Source organism: Nymphaea colorata, chromosome 7 (genome assembly GCF_008831285.2).
Source record: "Nymphaea colorata isolate Beijing-Zhang1983 chromosome 7, ASM883128v2, whole genome shotgun sequence".
Classification (NCBI taxonomy): domain Eukaryota; kingdom Viridiplantae; phylum Streptophyta; class Magnoliopsida; order Nymphaeales; family Nymphaeaceae; genus Nymphaea; species Nymphaea colorata.
Window position 1 is genome coordinate 17,410,231 of NC_045144.1, and position 18,106 is coordinate 17,428,336.

An 18,106-nucleotide genomic window follows, 5' to 3' on the forward strand; every position below is an offset into this window, starting at 1 on the left:
AGGGAAAGGAAAGAAAAGGAAAGGATTGTATAGTGTAAATTCAATCCCTCCCAAATCGGACGGATTGGGAGGGAAAGGAAAGGGAGTAAGTACAAAAGTGTTGACTGCCCACAATACCCCTCCACGTTTTTTTCTCCCTGCCTCTCAACCTTTTGACTATTGAGGGTATTATTATAAATTGTATTGTTTCCTTTCCATTCCATTCACTTTTATCCAAACAAGCTTTTATAATCACCTCTTTCCATTCCATTCCCTTCCCTTTCCTTTCTCTTCCATTTCCTTCCCTTCCCTTTCCATTCCTTTCCCTCCCTTTCCCTCCATCCCTTTCCCTCCAACCAAACAGGGCGTTAGAGACAAAAGGAAAAGGGCCAAGAAGGGAGCTCTTGTTTGGCTGGAAGAAGAGAGGGATCGAGGCCGCCTTTGCAAATCCTGATCCATCGGTTAGTGATTGATATGAAAGATATAGTCGCATTTTCCGGATGAGTTGGGATTTCATATTCATAAACCGAGAGTCAATATTTTTGACGTGCACGAGATAGTGGTGTTCGGGTTTTTGTTTCTCACATTTTTATTTTTTGGAATGCTTGTCCGTGGTTAGCAGAAAATTGAAGGATTTTATCTTCAGAATGTTGGTTGAGGACAGGCACCAGGAAGTGTCCTGGGTTCTCACATCTTGCTTGCGAGATAATCATGACTAACCTTTTCTGATGTTTATACGTAAGCAGATGCATACTTTTTCAAAAGCACAGCAATTTGCTCACTGGCAGACACGACACAGTAAACGTCATCAAGGGATCCTTTGTTGGGTAAGAATGGGGAGCGTCCTAAATGATCAAGTCTCTGCTTACACAGGACAGACTTGTGAGGCTCTCAGCAACCGCCCAATTGAGTGTAAGTGACATGTAGTCCCTCGTTTCATAAAATTCTTCAATGCTCTCTAAGATTTCTGTTGTGCGACCAGTCTGAGACAACTTTGAGAAGTGTAGACACCCTGTCATTGCCAAGCTGTATCAGTTGAGGCCCTGAAGCCTAATTGCAAAGCTAGAACCAACATGAAGCTTTTTTTGGGTATGTTTCTGGGCTTGCGGTAAGATCTACGTACACAAACTGAAAATTGCAAAAGTTGTTTATGGAATGATTTGTTCAAGGTCATTTGGCCAAGTTGATATCCAGGGGCCACACAAGCAACTGCCTGCGGATAACCAAATCTTGATGTTCAAGCACCTTTGCAGATTAGTAAACAGCTGCAAGCTGCATTCCCATTACTCATTAGTTCGATCTTTTTCTATGCGTCTAAGTTTGTGCGTCTGTCTGGTTTAACAAATCTTGCATGTAATTACTACATATACTCATAATCATCAAGTTCTTCATATGCAACGACAGCATCGTCATCTGCTGCATCCATATTGAGTTGTTTCTTTTTGGCTGCAAAACATACGGTCCACATAAGCAATTGAATAAAACAGGGGCAGGAAAAGAAAGCACGTGAGAAAAAAAAGCATTCGGAATCAAACTTGGATTCTTCTTGCTAGCGGCTTCTTTCTCTACTTTGAGTTTCTCATTGACAATGGCTGTCATAGAAGACAGAACCTCCTTTGCATCTGCTGCTTTCATGGGTGCCATGGAAAGTCTCATGATTGCCTTAAGTAGGTTTATATAGTGAAAATTTTTCTGTGTTAACATTCAACCAACATGCATGTCAGTATGAGAAAGCATCCCTTGTCATGAGCTCAGTAAGTTCGGAAACTTGCCTCATAAGGCAGGAGCTTATTTGAGACAAGTTCAGCATATTCCAAGAACTCGCTTAATGATTTCGGTGTAACATTGTCCAAGGTTCTTTTATCACTTGTTTGGTCAAATAACTCCATTGTGGACTTATAGTCTGCTTCTTCAACAAGCCTGATGAAAGGTAGTTCTTTCTTTTTCAGAGCATGTGCCAGAACGTGCTATTATTATACCAAGAAATTTTCAGCTTTAAGACGTAAATTTGCAAGGTAACAAGACAGAAAAAGATCAACAGAGAAGCATGTCCACGTAAATGAATGCCTTTTACCTTTGCTGCCTGAGTTTTTCTTCTAGAGGATCCATATGTCTTTCTTCTACAGCTCCCATAAATGTTTGTTTCTTGTGACTAGCAATTTTTCCACCTGCGTTTGTTAGTGCCTTATGAATTGGAGGTTCTGGTACAGGTGCCTGTAGCAACGAATCATAAAATATTTCAGTGTACGCTTTCTGTAGAAATCCAAAGCCTTCATACATCCCATTATACAGACAAGGGTGTGTCTCATGGCTGGTTGAATCTTATTGATAACATGAGATTTTGACATGCAGAATCCATCTTCCATTTCATTAAAACTGGCACCTAAGGTTGTTGTTGTTGTAATCTGGCAATCTCTAGAAGCAAGATGAACCAGCTACTTTAACTGCTTCAGATCCAATTTTTACAGGTGAACTTATCCTGCAGGTACCTTCGCTTAGACCAAAACACACTCAACGCTGGTTGCCTGACAAATAACCAGGCCATGCTATGCAGATATCACCAAGAAACCAACAAGACACACTTATGGGTAGGGGTGGGCTATATAGACATCACCAAGACACGTATGGCTCAAAAGCCATCTCATGTATACACTGTCAAAACGATATGTTACAGAGAGAGTACGTTACAAATTTAAGGCATTAAAATGGAGGCACCTCAAAGGCAAAAACAAAATAACCACGTGAAAAAAGAGATTTGGAAAGACATTTTTCACCAGGAAAAAAAAAAAGAAAAACAGAATAATTAGAGAAGAATAAATATTGTCATTGTAATTGCAGACCAACCATTTCCAAATGGATCAAAGTTGGAGACTTTCAGCCTCGATAATAGTTCAGTTTGATTCAGCAACCATCTAAGGTGAAAACAAAAAAAAACATAAGGAAAGCCAACAGAAATGTTTTCCGCAATAAGAAAGGAGTATAGCTAAGAGAAAAGGACAATAGAATGGCTGCCAAACAGACTCCTAGGCTTTTTCAAACTGATAGAAGCAGAAGGCTGGACTTCACAACCTTGTAACCAGTTTCAAGTTCAGTGTTCTCGATATTGGTATCAGAGATGAACCATTTTGCAAAATGATACAAAGACTTGGCCCACATGAATTGGGATGAAGCACTATTTACCAGCTCTGTTTTGTGGCGGGATACAAGTATTTGTGGATACAGGCGGATATAGCACCAATATCAATAACTTCGTTAGGATGTCAAAAACTCAGAAGTATGAGACTATTAACTTCTGAGTGAACCACCAGACTAGATATTGATTACTAAGTTATAGCAAACAATGAAACAGATAATGAAGAGATAGCCCCAGTATCATCATCTTAGCAAATGCTTCAGCAGGACCACAGAAAAAAACTAACCAGATAAAATAATCCCTTAATATAGCAAGAAACTTCTAGCTTACGCTATATCATTGTGTGACCTTAATGTTGCAAAAAGCAATAAATACCAATTTGTGCATGCATCTATACATATCTTTATCCAACTACAGGAGCTCAAAGAAATGATAGAGAGCATCAAAGCAAATATATAAAATTCAGCAAAAGGAAAGACCTTTCCAAGAGGAGGCACATCTCCATCTTCCCAGGACACCTTTACATCTTCAATGTCTTCATCATCCCACAACCCCTTTTGCTTTCCAGTTGCATGAACTGGTAGTGCAGGATCAAAATCATCAGATTCTGCAAGTTAGCAGAAAAAATTAAAGCTGTGAGATATATAAGAAGATGTTGATCTATGTGCCATGCATTTGTTGCTAATATGTTACAACAGAAGAGTCCAGCTTTAGCAGGCTGTGGAATTCAAGCTGTGAAGGATTATTGTTACATTCAATCTCCGCTATAACTTAGCTCAAACTTATGGCCTAGTCCAGGCAAAAAATTAGCATAAAAGATATTTTCAGCTAGTTAGACTTAAAAAACCATGGGTAATAGATGGTCTTCAGGTTGCTAAAAGATCTCCAGTCTTACACTAATCTAGGGACCAAGCAAGTAAAGGACAAAGCCAAAACACAACAAAAAATATTTATGTGGTTCAGAGAAGATGGTTGTTTAATTTGTTCTTTATTTCTTTGATGAAGAAGATACAAGAATGGGAATGGTTTTTCTTTTGATGTAGGAAAATTGCAAGACATTGCTAACTAAAATTTGGAAACATATATAAACGAATTTTGGCTCCATACTCCAACACATGTTAGAGAAGTCGTTCAAGTGAATATTGCATATTCACAGGCAATCTGACAAAAGCAAGTGCACCTGACGCTTTGGCTGTCAGTCATATAAAAGAGTACACAGTAGACATGATACATCCAGACCATCCACAGACATGATAGATCCAGATCATCCACATGATGCATGCGTACTACTTGAAGTCTTGAACTCATCAAAGTGCAGAAATTGTGAGAAAGATAATTTCAGCATTCCACAAGAAAGAAAAATCAGTGACCAAAGGAAGAAAAAGAGAAAACAGAAAGGGTTGGATAAAAGGGATCAACGTGGACGAATTCATAAAATATAAAATCCAGACATAGGAAGACACAGTGTGGTACGAAGCATCAACGCTGTGAAAGGGATCACAGGAGAGGAAAGAAAGCACAAGGATAAGATGATCTGAACGCTCCAATAAATAAAGAAGCAATTGAAGTTGCACGCTAGAAAACAAAAGGCTGAAATATTTGGCAACCAATTTTCAGCAACAAGTTCTAACAAAACAATTCACTGAGCTCAGTGAACAGTCCAACTAACAAGATTGGCTGCTCACCTATTCGCCCATATCTTCTCTGAAGTACTACCAATTCAACTGACTCACAAAGAAATGACTGTCCGTCCTGAAAACGGTTGCCTTCGTTTGTCCACGTCAAAATCTTCATCTGCTTTCACACAGTCGCGAGAGAGGGAGAGGAGGGGGGGTGAAAATGGTTCAAAATTGGTGACACAAGATGACAGCGAGAGTACAAAGGAAAATGGTCGAAAAAACGGCAAAAAACAAGAAACATAAGGCAGAGATAAAGAAAAGGAAGGAAGAAAAATGAGATGCAGAAGCAGGCTAAAGGTAGCCAATGCAGAGAGTGAGGTGGCCCAGTGGGGGTCGCTCCTGAGCTGGTAAACAATGGAGGCAAAGTGAGCAGCTTCATCCCTCAACGTGCGATTGTTACGCTCCTCCCAAATTCGCCACCTGCAACTGATGATCCACTACCACCAGGCGAACGACCAGCTCTTGAATACAGTAGGGAAGGGGTGAGAAGGAGTAACTGGGCGGGGACGTGGTGGCACGAGGGTATGTACCAAGAAACCACCTAAGAGGAACACAAGGCAGTGGGGGTTCGAAGGCACAGTGTGCCTCTGGAATCCAATTTGGTGTTCCCTTAATCCAACTTGAAGTGAATCCATTCTATTCTATGGCTCACACAACTTTCGTTCGAGACCAATGTTTTTGATCATAACTATAAAGAAGAACCTTGGCAATTCATAAAATTACACATAAAAATTCAGTCATAGGAAAACACAGTATCTAATCTAAGCAGTACAGGGCAATGAAGCCGTGAGACAAATCACTGAGAGGAAAGAAAGCACAAGGATAAGAAGACGAACGCTCCAAAAAACAAAGAAGCAACTGAAGCTGCGCGCCCAGAGAAAACAGAAGGCTAAAAAAATTTGGCGACCAATTTTCAGCAGAAATTTCTACCAAAAGATTTTTACGAGCACAATGAACAGTCAACTAACAAGCTTGGTTGCTCACCCCAATCATCCATGTCTTCTCTGAAGTAGCACCGGTTCAACCGACTCACAAAGAAATGGCAGTCCTGTCCTGAAAACAGTTGCCTTCACTTGTCCACCCCAACATCTGCATCTCGATTCACACAGTCAGGACACAGAGGGAGGCGCGTGAAGAGCTGAAGGAGTTGGACAGTCTCCTTGGAATCCCAACTTCGTTTGCCTGTAAACAAACTCAAAGCGAATATATTCTATTCTATGCTACAACGCAACTTTCGTTCTAGAGACCAATGTTGCGATCATAACTACGAAGAAGAATCTAGCGCTCAACTGACAACCATTAATCAAGGCCTTGCTCGCACTAAAGTAACGGCAACTTGGCTTGTCACATCGAAGTTGCTTTTCCTTGCAATTTTAAGAAACGATATGGACGACTTTTGGGATGAGCGAGCAGAAAAGACCTGAAGGGCCCATTCCAGGGTAAAGTACATTTAATAGGAGTCGCAATTTTACATTTGCGGTAATGTTTATGAGAATCAACAGATGACATATCCTTTGTGCGCTGCCTGTTGGTCCACAACTATATCTATGCTACATCATCCCTTGATGATAGACTACTTTAAAACGGCATTTCCTAGAACAAAATTAAATGGTCATTTGAAATCTGTTAGAAATTAGTAGCCTTAAATTAGCAAAAATGAAAATTCAACATTACGAGGCGTCCGCTTCTTAGGATCCAAGCCCCCAAATAACTAATGCACATCCGGTAAATGATCCCATGAAATCTTCATCTTTAATTTTTAAACTCCTTTTGGCTTAAGCAGCCGAAACGTACACAGAAAATTGATACAGAAAATTGCTTAGCAACTTGGTACCTCTTCCTTTCGTTTTTTTCACCATTAGAATATTTATTGTTTGATTGATGTTTCATTTCATAATGTGCTGCGTGAAAAATGACAGTCATCATCAGTGTAACAATTGTCATTTATTTATTTAAAAAATAATTTTGCACGTTACGCTTTACAAGCTACCAATCAAAAGAATCGATTAGTCTTTATACTTTCTCAGTATTCTATGAACACACTCTTTCTGACTTTATAAACCCGTGGCTTTTGTGACTTTCTTCACAAAAGGACAATTCGAATCCAGTGCGAAAGGTAGGAGATATGGTTCTTGAACGGTGAGTGTAGTGCTCTGGTTGATTATGAATGCGCCGGCCTAAGGTAGAGCTGCCTAAGTTAGACCTGCTATTGTCATCATCATTGATCGCTGTGCATATATGAAACAATAATACTAATGCATCCACGGGAAATCATATTAAAAGAGAATTTTGACAACTGAGAGCAGCTTTTAGGGTTTTCTCAGTAAAAATCCAATTGCAGGCTTCGTACTCTTGAATTTAATTCAAGTAGATCAACCTTGAAACCTATGGTTTTGGAGGAGGGATTCACCAAAAAGTTCACTTTTCTTGGGGCACTTTGCAAAAGCTTAAAGAGAAAGGAAGCACCATGTTTCCAATTTTCCCTCATAATCCATGCGTACCACTTCCGGCCAAGTACAGTCGCCGAGGTGACCTACTTCCGGCCAAGCTTGAAAACCCTTTTGTTCGAAATTACAATTTTTTACGTCGTTAAATATGAGTTGTTTAACTTAATGCTTCTCTTTGGCAGTATAAGTTTGTGGCACAAGAGAAAGCAAATGTAAGTGTGTGACCCGTTTTGTGAGATTACTGTCCAATGAGAGGCAGCTAAAATGAAAATATGGAAGGAGGAATACAGAAAGAAAGAGTAATGCACTCGTTAGCTGACACTTGACGATCTGGTGACGATGCACCTCTTGTTAATTTGTGGTGTGGGATGACATTGGACGGCACTCTGCAAATTAAATGGCAACCATTCATGATATGAGTTGCTTGTTCTACATGGATACAGCAATCCTTTGATCTCGTGGTACTGCTATGAATGTCTTTGTGAACACACACATATATATATATATATATATATATATATATATATATATATATATAGAAAGAGAGAGAGAGAGAGAGAATTACTAATAACACTACTGGCCTCCCCAACATAAAAACAAAAACAACGTCATGAAATAGACGTGATTGAATAAACATGTTCACGAACAGTGGGACGTAACCATTTGACATGAGAAGCAAACATCAAAAAGAGTACGCAAGTTCAGCCTTGTGACATCGACTCTAACCCCTTTACATACGGCATCCTTTATACAATTCATATAACACCACAGCCCACAAAGTAGAGAATAGTCAATCCTCCTTTGGAAAGACCCGCAAGCAAATGGTCCGCCTGTAAGATCCCTCTCAACAGCGTTCAAAAACACTTATAATGAGAGAGAGAGAGAGTTTGAGCGATGTTCACTTCTGCATTTTTGGAGCACACAGTCTCAAACGTAGTCATAAAAAACTTTCAAGCGTTTAAAAATTAAAACAGTGAGGTTTTTTTTTTCACATATAATTCAGCAACTTTATAAAAAAAAGAAAAAAAGAAAAAATGGTAAATGTCTTAAAATTAAAAAATAATGAAAAACTAATAACACAAACATAAAAAATAAGTAGATATGCAACAAATAAAATTTGAAAAATGAAAACAAGTAGTTAGACATTAAAAAATGTGAAAAATGAATAAAATAAAAAAAGGAAAAAATGTGTGTTTTTTTTATGTTTTGGCATTTTTTTAAGTTTTAAATGGCTGACTTATTTATCGTGGTTTTTGAAAAAAAAAACCATTTTTTTTGTAATTATGGCCTCACATGCTGTTTTGTTGTGCCAACACTAAGTTGTTAGGTATGATGGGCTTGGATTTTTTATTTTTTTATGGTTAAATAAACAATCAGATTCCAAATACCATGCGCACAAAACTTTTGCACAGCCCCATGCTAGCAATTGGAGAGCTAAAAATTTGTGACAAAGAGGTATTGATATAAAAGGTCTTTAGATTTGAGAGGCACCAATATGTAACAAACTAAATTATGTGAAGAAATCAGCATGTAAATAAAATTATAAACTATGTGGGCCGATGTGAGCAACTGCCTACACAAAAGCTCTCACCTGTCTCGGCCACTGGACCGATGTTTGCATCTCCAAAATTTCTTTGGTTGGTTTTGGAGTGCTCCAAAAAAATGAAATTTTATTTTGAAAATGAGAGAAAGGTACTCGTTCGTCGGTACGATGATCGACCGTTCCTGGTGCTTTTACCGAGGATAATTAATCCAAGGGTTATGTTTATCATCGATGCATTTCGTTTTAACTTGAACACATTTTTTTATTCTATATATGGTGCAAAAAAGTATTGAAAGTTTGATGTTTCAAGCTTTTAAAGAGGTTCTTGAAGAACCACTTAAGATTACGAAATATTTTAGCGAAAGCTAGAATTGGAAAATCTTTGTATATATCATTTGAAAAACTTGAGAATTCATTTTGAAGTCATTTTAGTGTCCTCTTAAAACTTTAAGTAGGTTTGAGATTTTGTTCTAATTCGGTTACCACCTACTTAGAGCTTCATCGCATCTTGCTTAAGTTCTTTTAGAGACGTGATTGCACTCATAAGTGATATTAAGTGATTGTGAATGCATGAATACATTAATCCTATATGATTAAAAGATAATGGAGCATTCCTACTACAACATTCATCTAAAAACATTCCTACCATAACATACATCTAATATTTTTGTTTTGATAAATATCATATATAAGAAAAAAAAATTTTTTAAAATGGATTGAGGTTGTAGACCATCAAGCATGAATCCAATATTGGGTCATTACTTGATTTATTATCTTAGTGAAGTTGGCAAATGAAAAATTAAAATTTTAAATGATAAGAGAAAAATATTGAAATGATGGAAAAGATGAACGACTCTCATAGAGAGAAATATAGAAGGGAGAGAGAAAGAGATATTGAAAATCATAAAATTAAATGATACATATTCGTATACATATATACATACATATATATATATATATATATATATATATATATATATATATATATATATAGATACATATATGAAATCTTGTGAAAATAAGGTTTAAATTAAGTAGAGATGAGAAGATCATTTTAGAAAAAGAGATATTTAAAAATGAAATACACGTGTATATATATATATTGCAGAAGTATGTTAAATCATAAAAAGAGAAAGACAAAGAAAGATATTCATGTACACGTATGCGTATATAATGTGTATATATGTATCTGTCTTCATGAGTATTAAAATAAAGAAATAACTTGAAAATAACCGACTTCAATTTTTGATATAGGCCGTTGGGGAACTTGAGCTCATGCAAGAACCTAAGTTAAGTATCCAAGGCCGCATTAAAAAATGTATTCTTTTGAAAATGTTTTGAAAAATATGATTTAAATAAATATAAAATGTTATTATTCCATTGGTTGCAAAGGAATATGTTTCTTTCACCGTTGAGTATGAAAGAAGCTCAAACCACACGATAAGGTGTTCATTAGGGTTCATAATCAAATGATTAAAAAAAAAACTATCGAGCAAAATGATATGCAAATGCATATTAAAATGTATATATGTCGTGAGGGTTTTTCTCGGGTTAGACAAGTCCCAACTTTAAAAATTAATGTAAAGGTAAAAATTTTCAAATCATACTCTCATTCTCGACATACATTCACGTATAGATAGGAAAATTTAAATAACTTGAAACAAAACAATATTCAAGAAAAGAGAAGGAGAACATGATTCAACTATGAAAAGAAATATCATCTCATTTTTTTATGCTCCTGGTGTATTTGAGCATAGTCTCTTGACTCTAAAATAGAGATTAATAGCTATCTCCTTTAGTCATAGGGAAATGAGGAAGAGAAAAAGAGAGGAAGCAAGACAAAACTATTTTCAAGAAATGAAATAACATGACTCAAGCATGGAAATAAAAGATCATCTCATTTTCTCATGCTCTCGGTGTACTTGAGCATAACCTCTTGTCTTTAAAAAATAGGTTGAATGCTATATTCTTTGGTGATGAAGAGATGAAAATGAGAGAAAAATGAAGAAACAAACAATGCTTCAAATGATCTTGGTTTTACCTTGAAAGAATATCCAAGATAATGAAGAGGATGTTTCCAAGAGAGTTATAGTTTGTTCCAGGTTGAAGAGGAAAGGAGAAATGAAAAGAGGAAGAGGGAGAGAGCTCAAAAGAAACCCTAAATCTTCAAGTGAAAATATTATAGGGTTTCTCCCAAAAACCACTCTTACCTAAGAGGGGAGAAATGAAATGTATTTATAGAAGATTTTGGAGCTAAAACCCAAAACTTGATTTTTTTTTAATTTCCCAACATTTTCATCCGAATTTCAAAGAATTTTGAATTATTTTCAATTTTTTTTTTAAAAAATAGGTTTTGACTAAAGGGGGATATGGCATTAGCCCCGCAAACATCCTTTTGAGGTATGGGTAGGGCTATTGCCCACCCAAAGAAGGCAAAACCGCCCCTTGGGGTCGGTTTTTCGTGAGAAAATAAAGGGGGGCCTGCACTGTTGCAAGCCCCGGTTGGGCGCTGTTGCGCGCCAGGCGCAACAGTGCACGATGCCTCGGCACTACGTGCGCAGCAGTGTGCTGCATCATGCGGGTGATCGCGTAACGCGATCACCCTACGATGATGGCAGAAGGGCGCAGAAAATATTTATTTATTTATTTAAAATAAAATCAGATAAAATCTAATAAAATGAAATAAAAAATATTGTTTATATAGAAAAAATATTTTTTTATTTAAAATGTGTAAAAGAAAAGTTTTTGTTAAAAACGGGCAGCCGACTCCATTTTGAGCGACTCTGATCTCGCTCCGAATCCGATTTTGGTTTAGTCGGTTGTCGACTCGTTCGAGCATGCGACTTAGGTTTAAAACATGTTTTGGCATGAGAAATGAGTTTTTAAAACAACGGAAAGGTCGGTGCAGGCGCGATGCTCAAATTTTGTTGTTTTGAATGCGATTCGAATTTTGAGTCTGAAATGCTCGATTTGGATCTGAACTCGAGTTTTGGATCTAGTTTAGATCTGAAAGTTGGGTTCTAGATTTGAATCTTGCGTCTAAATTTGGGTTTTGCGCTTGGGTAAAATAACACAATCTTTTAAAAAAAATTGGAGTGATTACAACCGGGTATAGGGGCTTTGTGATGTTGGAATTGCAACTCATTCTCATCTTCTTCCTGTTAGAGTTTAGAAAGCAAAAAAGAAAAGCCTCAGTAATATAACAAAAACGATATATTGACAAAGAAATAACTAGTCTCGGTGACAATTTGCAGTCCTAAAAAATAATTTTATTCGGGTGACCTGATTTCTGCTCTTGGAGTGAAGTTCGATCTCCAAAACTTTCTGTTCCATATTTTGTCTTGAGAAAACTTCCAACCTTAAGCATTGTCTTCACACAAAAAAAAATCAAAGGGTCGAAAATCCTGAAAACTAACTGTTATCTGGGCTCGATCCCAAAATCGATTTATGAACTTTCAAACGGTCCACATGCAAGTATTTAAGCCAAAAGCCAATCAGATGTACTTTGGTCAAAGAGAAATTGGGCTGGTGTTAACAGATCAAAGAAGACAAGTGAGAATAGAGCTAGAAACTAGAAATAAACCTAGAGGACACATTTTTTTGCTCAGGGATGTACAAGAGAAGGGAAAACTATTTACCCAGAAAAAATTCAGAAGTTTCACGCCTTCTTTAATTAAGAACTGAACATTTTCAGGAAGCCTTGTCTGGGTCAAAGTAAAATGTCAAACAAAATTTATAAGATACAAACTTAATCAGTAGCATTCACATCGAAAAGTACTTTCCAGTGATCCTTCAATAACTTTAGAATTTATTTAGCAAGCCTAAAGGGCAAATTTATTAATGGACTCTTTCTCTCTCTCCCTCTCTCTCTCTCTCTCTCACACACACACACACACATAGAGCATCCCCGCAATGTAACATCTACCCTCCTTGAATAAAAAGAGAAGACAAGTTTTGAATGGATAAAATTCACTATAGGTAGAAAGGGGAGGTATGTTTTGAGTAGGTGCAATTCGCTTATGAAGATTAGCTTTTGAAATGTGCATCAGCAAATTAGGATAAGCATGTATGATGTCTATATAAACTATAATAAGCCATCAAATGAATCTCGATCTTACGTGTTATAGTATGTTATATAAGTTTTTGAACATGAAAAAGCTGCCCCCGGTGAGACGACTTGTAAGCTATCTGATCAAATCAAAGAGGACAGCAGATGTCTCCCAATTCATGCTCATAGCCCTCATGTTCCATGGAGCCCATATTTGAGGGGCCCCTGTGTGTGTGTTTGTGTGGGTAAGACTAATGAGCTCAAGCCTGTTATTTCTTCTGGTTTTTGCTTTATTTAGCATATGAGCATAATCAGAAGTACTAGATTATTTATAGAGCCATTTAATGTAAAAGATATTATACGGATTCTAGTTCCCAGTGCATTTATAAGAAACACATCGATCTTTCTGTTTAACGGGATCGGCTTGCCCACATAAATTTCACCTCAGATAGCTCCATATATGCCACCAATCCCACCCTGATGTGACATTGGTAGAGTTAATATCGCATTCAATTTAGGCGACCGTTAGATCTGCCACTATTTTTCAGATTGAATCCGTGATCTGTAGTTTGTACCATCGTCAATAATGTCGCGGGTTGAAACATCAAAAAAGTCGATGTACACTTCACTGCTGTTTACCATAGTGTGGACATGCATTGGATCTACTTCGTTGGATGCTATCTATTCCCACTGATGGCAACAGCTGGGCATTATGAAGCCATCAACAGTGACTCATCTAAGAGACACGTCGACGTCCATCACAGTTGATCTGAAGCAGGCGAAGTACTATGATGACGACAGTTCATGTCATCCTGTGGGACTATGATCACTGTAGAGGAGCAATCCCCAGCCAACAGGGTCACCATCTTCATGAATGTGAGACACTGCCACATTCATTTTGGGGAGAGATTTACAGATTGGCGACACCAAATCTTCGGTTCATGCGAATGGGGAAACGACAGATGGCGGCAGAGCAGAGAGGCACTGGTTGATCTTCTTCTTGTTTATTATTATTATTATTATTTGACAGAAGGGGAGGCAGTGAAAATGTCCTCCGCTGAATAGAAGCAATTCCTCAGGAATAATGGTCGAGTAATCAGAGACGGGAACTTAAACGACGTAAAATGAATGGAAAGAACGAACTGAAAAGATGTGCTTCGTCAATTGGCTCTTCAGAAGTGACACGGTATGTCGGGGGCAGCGAGAAAGAGAGATGCTTAGATTCATTCCCGGGGCATCTTCTGCTGTCTAAGGAACAGAAGTGATTATCTGTACACTGTTCATTTGGATTTGGATGAAGTTGGAATCGTGCACAAGCCTATACCATCTCCAGAAAAAGTATGAAGCTAAGCGATGAAGCCATAGACCAAAAGCAGGTTGATATTTATTCATTTGGATGGTATTATAGCAGCAGATGTGCCGGCATGGGGCCAATATAAAGGCTTGCTTAGTATTTCTTATCATGAAGGAAGACGCGAGAGCCACAACCATCACATGTGTATGCGTGTGTCTGTGTATGTGTGTGTGTGTGTGTGAGAGAGAGAGAGAGAGAGAGAGAGAGAAAGAGCATAGGATTTTTAAAGAACAGGGCGTATTACCTTCTAATAAGTAATTTGATAAAGAAAAACTACTTTTGTACAGAATGGAAGTTTTCTTAATTCAACACCTGAAGCAACCAGAACCTGCATATGGGACTTGATTATTCAGAGAGAAGGAACAGAGCATAAGAGGGTAAATAAAACTCTTACTGCTAGAAATCTGCTAAGTTCACCTAGTCCCAGGGACTTTGTGCTATCCTATGGTTCCCACTGACCTGCTCATTGTACCACACTCCCTCCTCCTTTTTGTCAGCTTTGAGATGGTTCTGATCTTTTCACTGATTACATTTCCCTGGTCCTGTAAAAGATCATGTTTGCTCCATTTTCTGCATTAAACCGCCAGCCGCAACCCTGGAACCTGCCATTACTTGATCTCTTAGTCCTTTCACATACTTGTACCTCTGCATTTCTAAATCATAATCATGCTTGTGCACTTGGTTTGCAGAGAGAGCAGTATCCATGATGTCCGAGCACCTTCCTTGATCACTGATCCCACTTTCCTGTTTCTGGTTACGACTTAAATCCCATTCAATGCCTTCAATGACCCCTGTCTCAAATGAAAGGGAAGTGGCTTTTAGTCTCTCCAAATCTTGTGATCTGAAATTACAGCCATCTTCTTCTCGGGCTGCACCAGAAGCATAACTCCACTTGTAGCCTCTGCTACTTTCATCCCTGTTCAACTCAATGGAATGAAGATCACTATCCACGGAGTCATTGTCATCAACATTCTGATCATGGCCACTCTTTTCTGGAATTATATTTTCAGCTTGCTGTTCTTTATCGGTACTGACACAAGCTGTCGAGTTTTTATGGTTTGTTGCTGGACTTTTTGTCTTGAGAAAGACCTCAAGCTCCTTTTTCAGCTTGTCAAGAACAGCATTCTTCTCCTCGAGCTGAAACCTGGCATCCGCAAGTTTCATCTGAACCCTTTCTTCTCGCCAGACATCAGCCAACTGAAGCATCTCCCTCTCCCTCTCCACTTCTTCCCATGCCTTTGCAGATTCCTTCTTTAATTCTTCCGCCTCTGCTTTGTCTTCACTCATTCCCCGTGCCAATTCATCACAAAGTTCCTCCATCACTTGCCTAACCTTCCTCTCGCTGCCCAATTCCTTCAAAGCTTTTGCCAACAAGGCCTTTGTCTCTGTCAATTCCTCAGCTAACTTCTTATTCATGCTCTCCATTCTCCTCCTCAGTTTCCTTTCGACCTCCAATTCAGCTGCAGCAGTTTGAACGACGTCCTGAATCCTGTCTCGCTCTCTGCTCTTCCATGCCGCCTTCTCCTCTGCAAAGCGTTTCATCATGTATTCGATCTCACGACGATCTGATCTATGCTCTTCAACCAACCGATCAATCTGAACGCGGGCTTTTTTGAGCTCTTCTCTCAATGCGGACACAATGGACATACTGGTCGAGTGCTGCTCTTCAAGGCCCCATATTCGATTAAGGATCTTCAACAACTCTTTATAAGTGGAAGAACAGTGACCATTATCCTTAATATGATTCCTTAATGCAACTAAAGACTCGGATGACATTAGATCCCTCGATCGAGCTTCAATCTATAAATCAAATCGTCGATGATCAAAAGTAAATAAAAGGATTTCACAAGCATAATTTCTTCAAGTAGGGAAAGAAAATCAGCATTTGTTTCAGTAAAACCATTAGAAAAGTGGCGCTAAGAACATACTGTATTAAGTACCATGAAAAAACTGAAGTAAAGAGAGCGAAAAATAAAAGATCAACAGAGTGGTTTACATACTGAAGCAGAGAACAGAAAACTGATCTACCTCCATTAAGCTAGTACGGCTTAGTGAATCAAATCCTTGAAATTTGTATTTCTGCGAAATTGCCGCGAATCTTCTTCTCAGGCTACCAGTCCCCGATTGATCCGTGGTCTTCAAAACAGAAAGGAAAAGAAAAGGCGGATGGGCACCCGCAAAATCTATCATTCACAAAGCCGAAACAAACAAAACAACCAAGCGGAAGCCGAAAAGAAGGAGAAAGGAAAAAACGGACTCATACCTCAGATACAGGAGTATGAGGGGGATCAGAGAGATGGCGCGGCAACGAGCCTGAGACTGCGGACCTTCGGTCATGACTGCAGAGGCTCGATCTACCCTTCCGCAATTTCTTCTGTAGATTCACTTCCCTAAGCCGCTCAACACGCGGGATCTCGTTCATCTCCCACAGCGTAGCAGCAAGCTTCCTGGCTGAGACGGGGCCCTGCTTAGCCTTCTGAGCAACGGTCTGCGAAAGAGGGGACTCGACGAACGCCACTGGGGACCGAGAGCGAGAGCACATCTTCCAGGTGGGCATAGGCGTACTCGATCCTCCCCTTCTTCCCACCAAAATCGCTCGTTTCAGCCTCTGGTTAGTCAGAATGGACGAAGTAGACGATGAGGAGGAACACCTACGTTTCCGAATCTTGCATGCGCTCTTCAGCACCATCTCTGCTCCTAGTCTTCTCTTCGGCACTCCGGAATGACCACAACGCACAGAGAGAAGGAGAGAGAGGAGAGAGAAGAGAATCGTTTACGGGATGAGAAACAATCTTTTGTGTGAAAGGAAAAAATCGTTTATGTGTTGGAAGTGGAAATGAACGATCGAGCCCTCACGTTTTCCATGGCCATTCGACCGTTTTAACATTCCCAAAATCTCCTCTGTTCAGAATCGTTGTCCTTTCTATCAATTGGGGGGGAGAGAGAGAGAGAGAGAGGGAGAGGCTTTCTCTTCCCTGCTACTGTCTGCTGCTTCTGCTTGATACTTGCAGGTTTTTATTCTACCCTTTTACCTTTTATTCCTCCCATGATGTTTCTGAGCACCCCCCTCCCTCGAGCATTCTTTCCCAAGAAACCCCTTCTTGTTTCTGAGGCAGAACAAGAAGAAACTGCTTAATTTATGCAGAAAACACCAATAAGAATGGGTTGATCGCTTTAATACGTTTCACAGTTTTTAATGGAAAGTATTGAGAATGTGGGTCTGTAAACCACACGAGGGGGTGACCCCAGACTGCCCACGTTCCGTTCCTCTTTTCTCTACATAAAAAAATAATGTTTCAGTTAGTGGCATCCATGGATCCATTTGCTTCAGTCCCTTCCTGCCCAAGCCCACCGGCCGCCAACCAATTTCATATTCATTCTCCACTCTGTTTTTCGCCACTCTGTTTTTTGCAGAAGCTGAGATCAATTTACTTGGGTTTATACCTGTGGAAAATTTGTGGAGTTGAAAATAAAAGTTTTCATTGGAAACACGACCATAAGCTGCTCAAAGCGATGAAGTTTGCCTTGAATGTGAAGTTCCAGGAATGGATTCATTAATGGCAGTTCGGCAGGAATGACTTTGTTAATTGCTCTAAGATGAGGATGAAGTGAAGAGAGCCCAACACAGCAGAAGACATTCTCACTAAGCTCATGGTCTTTGGCGCAGATATAACTTGGAAATCTTTTCCCTGGAAATGCTGGCAAAAGAAGCAGATGAAAGCAGCCTTCAAAGCGTGTAAGGACAGTTTTTATTTGGCATTTTCTCTGACTTTGCTTTCGATCATTCCTTTTCCCAACAGTTCAACTTGCTTCTGTGGGAGCCGAAAAAAGCAGGACTGAAACAACCACTCAAGCTCGGCTAGTTTAAGCTATTTAGCTCAAAGGTAGACCCATTTAAAAGAACGAATCGAATCAAAGTTAGG

At 38.9% G+C, this 18,106-nt stretch overlaps 2 protein-coding genes across 2 annotated transcripts; both read right to left on the reverse strand.

Moving 5' to 3' along the window:
* Positions 1-1,233: 1,233 nt before the first annotated feature.
* On the reverse strand, positions 1,234-6,105 carry LOC116257002 (uncharacterized). Its single transcript, XM_031633577.2, has 6 exons — positions 5,776-6,105; positions 3,592-3,719; positions 2,054-2,193; positions 1,752-1,899; positions 1,515-1,671; positions 1,234-1,425 (listed from the first exon to the last, which is right to left on the reverse strand). The coding sequence occupies exons 1-6, from the start codon at positions 5,786-5,788 to the stop codon at positions 1,340-1,342; spliced, it is 672 nt and encodes a 223-aa protein (XP_031489437.1). The 5' UTR covers positions 5,789-6,105; the 3' UTR covers positions 1,234-1,339.
* An 8,318-nt stretch (positions 6,106-14,423) lies between these two features.
* LOC116258168 (uncharacterized protein At5g41620) lies at positions 14,424-17,850 on the reverse strand. Its single transcript, XM_031635319.2, has 3 exons — positions 16,447-17,850; positions 16,212-16,319; positions 14,424-15,983 (listed from the first exon to the last, which is right to left on the reverse strand). The coding sequence occupies exons 1-3, from the start codon at positions 16,870-16,872 to the stop codon at positions 14,736-14,738; spliced, it is 1,782 nt and encodes a 593-aa protein (XP_031491179.1). The 5' UTR covers positions 16,873-17,850; the 3' UTR covers positions 14,424-14,735.
* Between the last annotated feature and the right edge of the window lie 256 nt (positions 17,851-18,106).